Source organism: Protopterus annectens, chromosome 1.part0 (genome assembly GCF_019279795.1).
Source record: "Protopterus annectens isolate FY-2018-M chromosome 1.part0, PAN1.0, whole genome shotgun sequence".
In the NCBI taxonomy this organism is placed as follows: domain Eukaryota; kingdom Metazoa; phylum Chordata; order Ceratodontiformes; family Protopteridae; genus Protopterus; species Protopterus annectens.
Window position 1 is genome coordinate 124,816,322 of NC_056725.1, and position 14,850 is coordinate 124,831,171.

Consider the following 14,850-nt stretch of genomic DNA (forward strand, 5'->3'; position numbering starts at 1 on the left):
TGTTTTTTTTTTCCATATTCTGCTGGTCCATTAATATTCTTTACTTATTTATATTTAGAAAATACTTATCCTTTATAAACTGCTGATAGAGGACTTCAGAGTAACTGAAATGATTCCAGACACAAACTTTGAGGAATTAGTGTGTTATTTTACTATTCATTAATAGTTTGAATATACCACAACTCAGACAGTAGCATGAATTTTAACATACATACCATGATATACAAAAGAAGAGCCTGGCAACGTGCATTCAGTTGTGTAGCTTGGTTTCCTATCCTGCTGTTGACATGCCTTTCTTCCAGAACCTGATGCACCAAGACCCCAACTTCTTCCACTTCATTTTTGCAGGCACTGAACTCCTCATTGCACTTCTAAATATGGGCAAACACATACATTTATCAAGCGAGGATAAAGGGATTGTTGATTAGTATTATTTTACTGGTCTTGGAACTTTACAATTATTTGCATCACATGTAGTTTTTACCCCAGAAGTTAGTTTTAGAGGTTCGCACAATATCACATCTTATACAATGCCCAGAACTCTGTTTACATAAATGAAACCAATGAAATTCAAACACAACAGTACCTTAAGGCACTACAATGCAACAAAACGAACACAGCTTACTAACACTTCCCTGCTAAAGTTCTATAAACAGCTTCAGAAGTAATTCAAATATGACAAAATAACATAAACCAATTAGTGCCAATAAGGACCTTTCACACCATATACAACTATGTGAAAAAGCAGCAACAATATCATCAGAACATAACTGTGCTGTCATTGAAGTAAATAACTTATATGTATATGATGACTTCTTTATGCTAATATCAGGTATAAATCAAGAAGATGAAAAATGACATTAGACAAAACTGTTATTCACATTATGTTTTGTTTTTCTTCAAGCAATGTAGTTCTTGCTATTTGTGATAAATGATGGATTCCTTTTGGAGTACACTTAATTTCAAGCCCGTAAAGTATGTGTTTGTGTGTATGTGCACATGTGCTAAAAACAAAAATGCAGGTAAATGTATTCACTGATTTACTTCCTTACTTAATTTTGGTTATTCTCCATAGTCCTGTGGCCTACTGTTGGGGGGTGGGGGGGGGGGGGGAGTGGCATTTATAAAACAATGGAGGAATACAACAACAGGGACATTCATATATGGTCTTCTGTATGACTGCTTCTGAGCATTCTCTAGTGAAGGAGCAAACTGCTTGACTGTGGAAGAACTACATATAATGTCAGAAGCCATGTAGATTTTGTTGGAATAGCAGATGTAATAGACATAAGTGATACTGTTGTTGCTGTTGTAGTAAATGGAGGTAGCATTTCAAAAGTAAAAATGTTGCTAACAGATAATGTTAATGAATCATAAGCAATTGTGCCCAGGAGTTTGTAGTCTGATGTGATGTCCAGGTAAAGAAGAAGTCCAGGGACTGAAGTGAGTCAACAGAGGGCGGAACGCAAAAAGACATAATACCATATGCCAACCCAGAGAAGAAGAAATATTGAAAGGACAACAAAATGGGACAATTGTAAGAATTTCACTTAAGAGGCAGACGTAAACCTTCAGATAATTACTATGACAGAACGAAGAAATGTGAAGGGACTGTAGCATGAGAGAGAAAAATACCTCTAAAGGCAGACACTTTTTATCAATTAATACTTTGAAGCTGGCTGGAGAACAGGTAGCTCATATAAGTTCCATAAAGCTTATGGACTAGAATGGAATGAAAAAATAAAAAATGTGGACTGACTTTATTTAGCATTGTTGGACTGCTAACTAGAAAAAAAATGTATAAATACTTCACAAAGTGATGCAACAAAAGAAAAAGGCATTCTTCAGACTTTAAAATTAAAGAATGAAAATGCTGTGAGCATTAGTAAATTAATTGAAAAACACAGAACATGGAATGGGGGTGAGAAATGAAAATGGAATAAAAATGAAGGAAAATGATGTCACTTCTGGAATATAACAAATGTAAATATTAAAAGAGGTGTTGTATGAAATAAAGGTAAGCCTGTTAAATGTCACATATGTAATTCAGAGATCTGTAAACAAAAACGTGCAATAACAGAATAAGTAATTTATGAGGAGAAATTGCACATCTTACTCGCAGCTGTACAAGTTGCCATTAAAATGGTAATTTGGTTGGCTTGCTCTATTAAATATATGCAGAAAAGGTGCTTCCTGTCTTTTTCACCCCCACCCCTACCCTTTTATGCTGTCTTTTCCCTTCTCTATGAATTTTCCCATTCATAGGTTCATAGCTGTGTACTAGGCAAATGGCCCTGGAGCCTTTACAAGCCTAGCCCATAGAATTACCCAGGCATCGTGCCAGCTGACCTTAGTTCTCAGTGCCTCTGTTGAGTAGAGCCACTGGCGTGATCCCCGGGGTGACCCCATCCAGTAAAAAGAGAAATGAAGAAAACAAAGACAAACAGATAAAACAGAAGAGAGGAAAAAAAATTGTGAAATACAGTACTATAGATGAGTAAGACGTGCATACTGAAAATGCTTTTCATATCTTACACACGGTGTTAGAAAATTCTGCAACAGAGGAAAACAATGAATGTTAACAGAAGAGGGGCTGTAAAATGCAAAACGTTAAATCTAAGAGAGAGGAGTAAAATCTGGAATTGTAAATGATTGGACTGGAGCAAAAGACATACAGCGATGGGATCAAAAAATACATAATGCCCACACGGTGAAGAAAATAATAAAATAAATAAAACTGGGGGGGGGGCACTGAAATAATGACAACAAGTAGGAGAATGATATGGTATTAGAACATCATTAGATCCAGAGAACAGGTCAGGCATCAACAGAAAGAAAAGAGGAGTTGGGGAAGAGGCAACCACAAAACAGGGAGGCGGGGGGACTCAACCAAGAAATCAGGGATAGACATGCAACAGGATAGGAAAGAATGGGGAAATTCACAGAAAAGGGAAAAGACAGTATGGGAGGGGCATGAAGCACAACCACTAAAGAGGTGGGGGAGGGGAATCAAGGGGAGAGACAAACACCACTGAAAAGCACGGGAAAATAAGTAAAGTGACAATGTAGAAAAGAAGTGTAAGTGAACATGTACATTCCTTGATATCATATTCAGTATCTCACTGTGGATATGCACATGTACATGTACCCTGGAAGGGGATCACTGTTACAACATGAAAGCAATGCGTGTACACAGTAGTGGATCACTGTATCTTGTATAATCAAATGAAATAAAAAGACAATAAAAATATAACAGAAAAGTGAAGAACAGGAAAGATACAGAGACAGGAAAAGTATTCTTTATTTGCAGTAATGTTAAATAGTTAAATGTTTTATTTTTATTTTATTTATTTTTATTTTACATTTGTTAACTGGGCTAGTCTAACTGGATATATTTCCATTTTCAGTAGAAGCCCGGGGAGAAAAGCTCCAGTGGCAACAAATAAACATTGAAATTAAACATTTAGGTTCATAGGTTCATAGATTAGTACTAAGCTAACTACCCTTGTGAGCCATTTTAAGCTTAGCCAGTTATCCCTTGTGAGACTCAAACCCTGCACCTTGTGTTTGTAAGGCAAACACCTTAACCATTAAGCCACCCTCCAAAAATTAAAAAACAGTTAAAAATTAAAAATCAATATTAATACATAATAAATGAATGGATTTCAATAGAAGATTATTCAAAAAGCAGGAAGTAATTAGAATACAAAAAATTACAGAAGTATTACTAGAGTAATGTAGGTATTTACAATAGTAGAGGTGACAATATGTATAGGATAATTCAATATGCAGTGAGATACATGTAGACTATCAGTATATTAACAGGATAGAGATTTTCAGAGCATTAAGCAGGATAGATTACATCAGTATATTGAATTCTGTAAAGCAGTTACCGTCCTACTGCAAAGAATGTGAAATAGGTAGAGGTTCAAGAGAAGAAATATCTGTAGTGAAGGAGAAGATTAATCAGGGTTGCTACAGGGGCATAACCAGTGTGTTTTGAGGTGTCTTTTGAGGTTTTGTTTAAAGAGAGGCAGTGAAGAAATTAAAGTTAGTTCATTAGGTAGTAAGTTCCAGTTTTTTCCCACATAGTTGGAAAACAGTGAAACTCCAGCCATGCTGTAAGACTTGCTTATGCTAGCAAAGAAGTTTGCTGGAAGAGCAAAGAGAATTTAGATTTCCGTAGGGGATTATGAGATTGGAAAGTATAGGGGTGCTGTTAGGTTTATATAATATCTTGTGGGCAATGGTGAGTTGGGAGAGTTTCAATTGGTTTTGAAATTCAAACCAGCCTAGCAGCGTTAGATTCAGACAGTGGTGAGTTCTAAAAGGATTTCCAGTGGCAAATCTGGCTATGTTATTATAGGAATTAGCTAGTTTGATGAGATTATTTTTCTTTAGATTAGTGTATATTGGTGAGGCATACAGAAGAGTTGAAATGAAATGGGAGTGTGTCATCTTAGTTCTAGCTATTGGTGTTAGGAAAGGTTTAATTCTATATAAGGAGCCTATTTTTCTGTTGACAGTTTTGATGGTGTTATTTATGTGGCTGTCAAATGTAAGGTTATTGTCCATAGTAATTCATAGCAATTTAGTGGTAGAATCGGGAAATATACTTGTGCCATTATTGGAGATGACAGAGAATTCTATGGGGGAGGATTTGCTGGTGGGTGTGAAGAGAAGGAGTTTAGTTTTTTTGGCATTGAGCAGGAGGCAACGTTTAGTGAACCATGTTTCAACTATGTTGAAAACATTCTGAGTAAAAGAATGTAGATCAGTTGGGGAGTTTGCTGAGCATATTAGTGTACAATCATCTGCATATTGAATGCAGGTGGCTTGTGGAATGGCTACATGGAGGTCATTGATAAACAGTGAGAAAAGAAGTGGACCTAGAATAGAGCCCTGGGGGACTCCGAGTGTGACAGGCAGAAGGGATGACATATTATTTTCCCAAATAACTGCCTGTTGCCTATTGGTAAGGTAGGACTTGAACCATTTAACTGCCAGGCAGTCAAGGGAAAGGGATTCACGAATGTTGATAAGAAGGGTATGGTTTACCATGTCACATGCTTTTGACAGGTCAATAAAGAGTGCAGAAGAGAGGTTGTTGTTATTACAATTTCTATTGATGGTTTCTGTAAAGGATAATAGGGCAGTTGTGGTGCTATGGGATGGCCTAAAGCTATGCTGACAGTTTGCTATGATGTTATGTTGAGATAAATGGTTTAAAAGTTGTTGGTGAATGCATTTTTCCATAATTTTTGCTAGGGGTGATAATAGAGCTATTGGACGGTAGTTGGAATAATCATTAGAGGTACCCCCTTTGTGTAGGGAGATAATATGGGAGATTTTCCAGATGTCTGGAACTATTCCTTCTTTAATGGTTCTATTTATGAGGATGGATATGGGATAAGAAATTACTTTGGCTGCTTTTTGCAGGTATTTAGATGGTAGCTGGTCAGCAGAAGGAGTACAAGGTTTAAGTTTTTGGATGTATTTATAGATGAGAGTGGTTGAGATGGGCTTCAGATGGAATGCTGGAAGAGTGCCAGGTATGGTGGAGAGGAAGCTTGAGTTGTCAGGGACTAGTTGACTGGCTAGTGATTGTATGGTCTCTATTAAGAAGGTATTGAAGGTATTGGCAGTTTGGTGGGGGGTGTTTTGTTCGGCCTGGGATGGGGTGGTGTACGTGAGTGGCCTGGGTTTAGGAGTTTATTTATACTAGACCAGAACTTTTGGGGATTGTTTTGGTGATTTTGCTGTAACTTACAGTAGTAGTTCTTTTTGTCTGTAAGTATTGCATTTTTTGTAATATTTCTTAAATGCTTAAAAGTTTGTTCATCTGAGATAGTTTTGTTAGCTCTCCATTTAGCCCAAGCCTTGTTCCTAAGTAACATTTTTTGTCTGATTTCTTTAGAAAGCCAGTGGGCAGGCTTGGACTTCATTCTAATGGACCGTTTGGGTGCGTGCTTATCTAGGATTGATAAGAATTTAGAGTTTAGGTATTTAACAGCTTCTTCAAGTGGTAGGGTTTTTAAAGGTTTCCAGTCACAGGCTCTAAGTTCATCTTGGAATAGTACTGGGTTAAAGCGTTTGTTGGAACGTGCAATCCTATATGTTGGGGGGGTTAGAGATATCATTTTTTTTTGCCTTAGGATGTAGGTCAATGAATGATCGCTTACATCGTCTGGCAGAGTTCCTACGTTGTAAGCTTGTTTCTGTTTATTTATAAGTATCCAATCTAAGGTGCTCTCTTTCTTATTTGGTTTATTGATTCTAGTTGTGGAGGTGATAGTTTGACTAAAGCTGTGAAGGTTGATATGGGAGGTAGGATTAGCAGTGTTAACAGCTTTCCAGTCAGTATTAAAATCACTAAGTATTATTGTTTCTTGAGGGTAGGTTGAGGACACCCAGCTTAGAATATCCTCTATAGTATTGATATTATTACCGGGGGGTAGGTAGATACAAATGATATATAAAGATTTATTTTGGTTAATTTGAAATCTGGTAATAAGGACTTCTGCCTTACTATGCTGAGGTGGGTTGTATGGTAAAATGGAGATTTGAAGTCCATCTTTGAATAGGACTTCTACTCCCCCACCATTGCTTTTTATTCGGTCTTGTCTTAATATATTATATCCTTGAGGAATGACTTCATTGTCTTTGGTGTCTGGTTTTAACCAAGTTTCTGTCAGGCAGAAGATATCAAAGCCGTGAATATCTAGAAGGGCGTGGAGATGGGTTACTTTGATTTTAATACTGCGGATATTTAGGTGTCCTATTAGGAAAGAGTTTGGTAGTTTAGGGTGGGTTATTAGGGTAGCAGGATTTGTAGGGCCAGGGTTAGGGTGGATATCACCGTCTTTTAAGGAGGGATTGCTTAGTTTGATTGTAGAAGTATTTGTAAAGTTGGTTAGATATTTTACTTTCTTTACTGTGGGTTTATTGTATTTAATGTGGGAGAATCTATGGTACTTAGGTAGTAGATAGGTGGGAACAAAAGTGATGTTAGTTTGAATATTAGGGAGTATGGGAGTATGTATAGCTGTTTGTTTTGGGGAATAATTGAAATGGAAATAGTACAGTTTTTCAAAGGAGGTGATGAGGTAGATGGAGGTGAGAGCAATTTAAATTAAAGCTAAGAGTATTGGTTTGGTCATTTTAGTTATTACTACTAAAGGTATCTTGAAGAGATATGTAAAGAAGTTTTAGGAGTTAAGTCTAAAATTAAAAAAGGTGGTAATTGTATAAGAAGAGTGTACAGAGCAGGGAATTAATACTTGTTTGCTAGAAGGAAAGGGATATGGTAAAATACTCTAAGTATTGGGTTATAGTTTCTGGTAGGAAAAAAAATATGTAAGGGTGTGGTAATTTCGTGATAATGAAGGAGAAAGGGATTGGTTGATTGGGAGAGAGGTTGTGGTTTAAGAAGTATAAGTTTAGGACCACCGGAGTGTGTGGGAAATGGGGGTAGGGTAGGGGAGCGGAGTGAGCCAGTAGGGCGAATGGAGCGGGTCACAGCTGAGAGAGGCTGGGGGCAATCAGTTATACAGTGAAACTTTGTTCTACAAGCTTTGAGTAGGTAAGAGGCACTTTCTTTATTTACTTAACATACAACATAAGAGGTTGAGATTTTAGTATAGATGTGTAGGGGAAAAGGGAAAAATAATGAGTTCTATAGCAGGAAAAGTAGGTTATGTAAAGAGTCAATTGAGTAGTTCTATAACTGGGGTAGTAAGTGATAATAGAATAAGTTGTCTGGTTTATTTATATTAAGGCTAGCAAGGTTAAATTCTTTTTTACAATCCTTCAAGGGGTGGGGGGTAGTTACCTGTAGTAAGAGTACTAACAGGGGTAACTGTAAGAGGCTAGTACGCAGGGCTAGAGGAGTTTGGTTGGCAGTAAGAAACAGCTTTACAAATGACACAGAAGGAAGGACAGCATAGTAAAATGCAATAATAAAGTCTGCCATTGTTACGAGCAGGGGAGGGGAGACAGAGAGAGAGAGAGACAAAAAGAAGAAGTAGAAGAGAAAGGATACTTTCTTTTGACAAAGAAGAATGTTTAGGGGAACTGGGTGAGTAAAGAAAACAAGTGATAGAATAAAGATTACTGAAGAATGGAGAAGGATACACATACACACATTGGCGGGCGGGGGGGTGCAGGAGGGCTTAACCCCCTGCTAGACGCATTTAGTTTTTTTTTTTTGTTGGTTGTAATTTTTTTTTTACATGATCGATGGTTCAAATGTTTGATCATATAGTCTCGGCCATACGAAAGTCAATCATTTGAGATGTCAATCATGTAAAGCAGACCCATGTATATATATATATATATATATATATATATATATAGTCATGCATGTGCATGTGTGTGTTTATATATATATGTGTGTGTGTGTGTGTGTGTGTGTGTGTGTGTGTGTGTGTGTGTGTGTGTGTGTATATATATATATATATATATATATATATATATATGTGTGTGTGTGTGTGTGTGTGTGTGTGTGTATACATATATACTAGATGACACGAAGGAAAGATGTAAGTTTTTTTTAGGAAAATAAATAGTATGTTAATGTGATCTAAAATGCAGTTTGTGTAGATGACTGTAATTTAATACAAAAAAGGAGGGAGAGAGATATTAAAATATGCAGCTATCCAGACACATGCAATAACTGGAACACCCACAAAGATACCTTACCAAAGGTATACAGGGACTAAACAACATGTTCTACATGGACCGATTCAAAGCCTGGTCACTACAGTTGGTATGCTACAGACTGCTAAGAGGTGACCTGTGTTTGGTATACATGGCATCCTCTGACCAATTACTGATGATTTACTGCACATCAGCAAGTCAAATAACAAATCTGTCTAGGGATCTAAACCACTTCTGCAACATCAACAGAATGGTGTGAAGGGACAAGTATATCTTGCAGAATATATTGCTGCTCTGGAACAGACTCCCCGTCCACATAAAACAAAGTTCATATAATGTCCATGTTCTTATAATAATGCCCATATGCAAGTACTTACCTATGAACCTAAGAAAGGAGAGATTAGGGATGTGTGTGTGTGTGTGTGTGTGTGTGTGTGTGTGTGTGTGTGTGTGTGTGTGTGTGTGTGTGTGTGCACTTACTTATATATATATGTGCTCGTGTTTATATGACATTATAAGATACATGTAAATATTAAAAACCTGAAGCAACCACAATTTTTCAATAATGGTATTGTCTATAACTAGAAAGAAGGTAACAAAATGAGGTAAAGCAGCTACTCCAGAGTGATATGGTACTTCTGCCATTTCTCCTTTTGCTGAAATACAAGCTCTAATCCTGCACTTAGGTAGTAAAGCACCAAACCACATCCTGTTTCCTAGTGCATTTTAAATGCAGAACTTTAATGAACAACAATAAAACTCTAGCATATTTAGTACACATTACCTTTTTATGAATCGTGTTAAGTCCAGTAAATGACTCTGAGGCAGTCAGAGGTTAGGTAATCCATTAATTGTTCTGCACAGAATGAACCAGCAAGCAAATGGATACCAAAAGAATCAGACCTTAGTATCTTAGCTGTACAAATATCATTCACAGAATGCCACTGCTACTTCTAGTGCTGGCTACAATGGTTATGTAGTTCTTATTTTACTTACAAAAAAGTGCCAAAACAGTCATGAGCAATGACTGGAAGAAAGGTACAAATTTTATGCTAGCTCATACTCCTAAAATGACTGTATTCATGTTGGTAACAGTTTTAGAATCTTCAGCATGTAAAAAAAAAAAAAGTTTTCTGACTTTTTAACTTTGCATTTTTTATCTACTTACTTTCAGATGTTGTAACTGTAGTTGCTTTGTTGCCTTGTCAGATTTCCTCCCCATTCTTGTAACAACCTTTCCTTCCAGAGTCTGAAGGCAGCAGTCGACCTTCTTAAATTTTTCTTCCATGTGTCCAAGTCTGCGAACTGTAGCATTCAACTGGGTTTGAGTTTCTGTGAGCCTCTCCCGATACACCTGCCAGTCATGCTGTATGGATTCCAGTGCACAGTCCTCGATTTGGGGAGTACCCCAGGGTACTACTTGTTCCCTTGTACTCAGTACTACATCTAGAAGGGCCTGTCCATGATTGCAATGCAACTGTAATTCCTGCAACATAATATGATAAATGTTATTTACTGCAGAGGTGGAACCTTATCCCAGCATAAATGCAAGTACCCCAATACTGCAGCCATAAAGAATTTGATATATATTTGTGGATTTCATAATTCATTTTTATCATAAGCTTCCCTAACTAAAGTCATTGCAGTGTCTGTAATGCATATGCATACATTCAGGTATGTGCATAAAGATGCACAGAACTGTGGGCAATTGTCATTTGTTCCACTTAAGCTGTGGTTGTTTATCTTCTGTCAAGAATGAATGTACAATTTTAAAATAAGTCAGAAACCCTAGCAGAGAACTTTAGGGGTGAATATGCTGCTGTATCTGTAGTACAGGTTTGAGATTTATTTTTCCCTACTGTTTTCCCGAATTTGTAGCCAGTTTGATATTGGTGCAAGTTTAGTTCTGTTTTGTGTTGCTGCTTTGTAGAGCTTCTTGTGATGACAATCATTGTTTAATGTTAAAATACTATCTTTAGTCACATAAATAAACCTGTACTTGATTAACACCGATTTCACCAATGACAAGTATATGGAAGGCAGTTATGCAACATCCTGTATTAATCACTGAATATGTGCTATATAGAAACAGTGAGCACTTCTGCACTAACCTGCACACACCTTTCTACTCTGTTGGTCTTATAACTGGCACACATCTCAATAAATATTTAGTTTCAGGGTGATTCAAGAATTTGAAGTTGTTTGTTAGCTCTTGGGTTAGAAACTGGAACTCAAATAATGCTTAAAACAGATTAACATTGTTTGAAATGAGAGACAACCCCCCCGACAAAGCAGCATATTGATGACAAATTAAAAAAAAAAGGAAAAGTTAAAGCTAGCAGTTATTTTAAGCAAACTAAACAGATAATTAGCTCTTATCTTTAAGATAAGGAAACATTTCCTTGTCATAACAGCACATTGCAAATAGATAAGTTACTTTTAGCTTGTAACACAAGTGAGGTGCAGCACTGTCACACCTTCCAGCTCTGAAGCACTAGCAGTGTCTCCTTACCTGTAGCTGAAGGAGTGTATTCCGCAGCATCTCAGCATCACCTTCCAGCTGAGAGACACAGTTAAAGGCTTCCTGCTCCTGCTCCAGCCACTCCTCAAACATGGCCAGGCCTTGCTGATACTTCTGGTGCAGATGTAGCATCTCCTCTGCCTTGTGCACTCCTTCCTAAAAATGTAAATGCATTGTTATTAGTGTGCTTGTTTAGGCATATTGTAACACTGCTGCACTGGACAACTTTATGAGGCAGACACAGGAAAAGTATCCTTTCACAAATAATCTGCTGAAATCTATGTGCAGGCTTACAAAGGAATGTAAAATTAAGTCTACATAATGTAGGGACACAAAGTACTTCAGCACGACAATTATAACAGGAAGTAAGGAAAAAGGAAGACCAGCAGGTGCCGCATTTTTGAATAAAGTGTATCTATCAAACATGGCTACAAATATTACTAAAAGAAAAAAAGGGAATTCATAAAACCAGAGTGGACTATTGCAATACAGGATTTACAACGTCAGCTTAATTTAATGTGTTTCCGCACACACTGCTTACATTGGGGGTTAACAGTCACTTAGATGTTCCCCTTCTGGAGAAGGAGATGGCTGTGTTAGTGGCATGCTTCTCTGCATGGTAGACATGGCATCTGCATGCAACTTCTAGCACATTGAGGGTGTGACCCTAAATGAAGCATGGATGGAACATAAACTAAGAAATTAAAAAGCTGGCAATCAACATGTAATTACAGGATCCTGCTATTTTGGAATCTCTGGCCAAAAAGAGAAGAAAATAATGTGAACTTGAACCTTGACATGAAAATGATCCTCAAATAAATTTGGAGAAAATCATCTATATTTACCAAGTCCTGCCAAGAGCAGATATTGAAACTGTTTTTTTTTTAAATAAAAAGGCAAAAGCTAAAAGTTTTGTCTCATTAGCAAATCAGCAAGTTGAAAGAAATTGTTGTTATGGGGGTCATATCTCACAAATGATCTAGGAAATGTGTACAACTTAAGACTTGGTGGAAGTAGTGGAATAAAAAATCTAGCATATAACAGACATTGTAATATCATATACATAGAAAAAAATCACTGCACATGCTCAGCTTAGGAGCTAGGCTACTTAAACAGAAAGGATTTATTTGAATGCCAATTTGTACAAAGTAAATTGAATAAAATGGAATTGAAATGGCAAGATAAGGAACTGTCTTTTGTGGGTGGCACCCAACCCCACCATATACATGAGCCTATTTCTCCACATTCTGCAGCACCTACTAGACCAGTTAACAAGTTGTATGATTACTGCCTTGAACAGAAAAGAATATTTCTATTTCATACCGAGCCGTTTTCTGCTTATAGACCTCAAATTTGTACTACTTACTCCTTTCAGAACAAACAAAATTGATATAATATCCACTTTTACTGGGGTGGAGACTACACCAAGTGGGAAATAGTTTGGGAATGGTCTAAAATGGCAGCTATAATAACAGAAACCATACAGTAGAATGTGTGGATGCACATATACATGTTTACATACATACACATGTATGTTGTATATATATATATATATATATATATATATATATATATATATAGTTAGGGGTGGGGGGCATAGCCTAGCACCTAGGTGGGTTTCAGATACTACAGTCTGTTTTCGTAAAGTTTTAGGCAAGTGTTTACTTGCCCTGGGAAAAATGCAAGGTTCAGGATTTTAGTTTTCATTATTTTCATCTTGCTGCAATAACGTTTGAGTATTTGGGCTTCTGAGCATGCAAAGTAGATCCGTATATATACACACACACACACACACACACACACACACACACACACATATATATATATATATATATATATATATATATATATATATATATATATACACACACAAACACAGACGCGCGCGCATATAACACACACATACACACACACACACACACACACACACATATATATATATATATATATATATATACACACACACACACACACACACACACACACACACACACACACATGCATGTATTCTTTTATGTCTTTGTGTGCATATATATATATATATATATATTAATATATATATATATACATATATATATATATATATATATATATATATATATATATATATATATATATATATATAGATATATATATATATATATATATGCATATGCATACATGTCAGATGGTCTGGAAAGGTTATCTGGGGAATGGAGCATGAAGAAAATAAGCAGCACTTGACTTTATAGTCTTTTAAACAATAATGCACAGTGATCTGTGTCAGACAAGCAAATGATAATATGTATTTTGGATGTATGTCAGTTCACTGATCTTTTATTATATCATGAACTGAAAAAATAAAACACACATCACAGACTCAAAGAGTTTAATTGAAATATTTGAGTACATAAAATATTTAAAAAAAAAATAACAAAAACTGCATTTTTACTTGTTAAGGTCCCTGCATCTCCTACCTCCTGCAACTTTAAATATGTTAACTCTGTCATCAAACAATAGTGTGGAAAAGGACAAATGCCTTTTCCCAACTATATACAGGTCTTGGAAATATAACCCACCACATCACAATTTTGGAGTGTAAGTGCAGAGAACACAATGTTTACTTACAATGCAACAGTCTTATAAGAAGCATTTTGCTAACGACTTGTAGCAAATGGAAACTTAAAACTTCAAATAAATGTTGCACAAGTCCAATTTGATGGGAGATCTCAGAAAAAAAAATGAAATGCCATATTTTTGCTACTTGTATCACATAACATTTAATTTAGCTAGAAGTCACAGATGCAGAAAAGCTTATAGGAGCTATGAATCTGTACCAGGAACACTGCTCTATGGACAATACACAGAAGCCACACAGGCACTAAAGGATAATTGTTAAAATACTTTAATGCTTATAACCATATATAATTTAACAATATAAGGTATTCATTATTCTGTAAGAAAGACAGCATTTAACAACTGATATAAACATTATTTAGTAAGAATAAAAATACATCCCACATCAGTTGTTTTTCAATACCTCTTAAACATTATGGACATCATTACTGAGAATACATGCATTAATTTAAAAAATGACTCTTGCATTAGCAGTGTCTGCCCAGTCAAACATCTAGGACTTTTATTTGTTTGAAAAGCTGGCAAGCGCAACACCAGTTTGTGACAGTACACTCAGACATAATATGCATTTCTTCCTAGTAAGATGTTACAGTGCACAGTACCTTAACTCTGTCCTTTAAAGAGCTGTAGCGTTCCTGAAGATCTTGCAGTTCGAGTTGCACTATGTAGTGTTCTGGCATTGCAGAACTCTTCATCTCAATAGTCTCCATCAAACTGCTGTGGCTCAAGACTTCTTCACAAAGCAGCTATAGCAAAGAACAACATACTTATTATATGTCAAAGCAGCAGTACGGTCATCGCCTTCGGTGAGTGGGTAAAACAAGATGTGAATTTGTAGGTATTCCTTGTACTTTCTTACTGTGTTGTGATATTACAGTTGCCATATCACTATGAATGTGGATTTATCAAATTATTTAAAAGCAGGTCTACTGTTCCACAATAAAAGTATCCATAAATGCTAAACATATATTAAGTGTTAAATGATGATTGTTTAATGCTGATTCACAGCTGATGACCTTGTTACATTTTCCAGTGAGGTTACTAACAAAGCTAAG

General features: G+C 36.3%; 1 protein-coding gene across 1 annotated transcript in view; it reads right to left on the reverse strand.

The window, feature by feature from the left end:
- Positions 1-14,850, reverse strand: part of SYNE1 (spectrin repeat containing nuclear envelope protein 1) — a 2,173,401-nt gene that overhangs the window by 1,840,748 nt on the left and 317,803 nt on the right. The window contains exons 16-19 of the mRNA XM_044089035.1: positions 14,398-14,541; positions 11,171-11,335; positions 9,827-10,144; positions 216-371 (exon numbers count right to left, since the gene is read on the reverse strand). Coding sequence (XP_043944970.1) covers positions 216-371; positions 9,827-10,144; positions 11,171-11,335; positions 14,398-14,541 — 783 coding nt within the window. The remainder of the gene's footprint in view (positions 1-215; positions 372-9,826; positions 10,145-11,170; positions 11,336-14,397; positions 14,542-14,850) is intronic.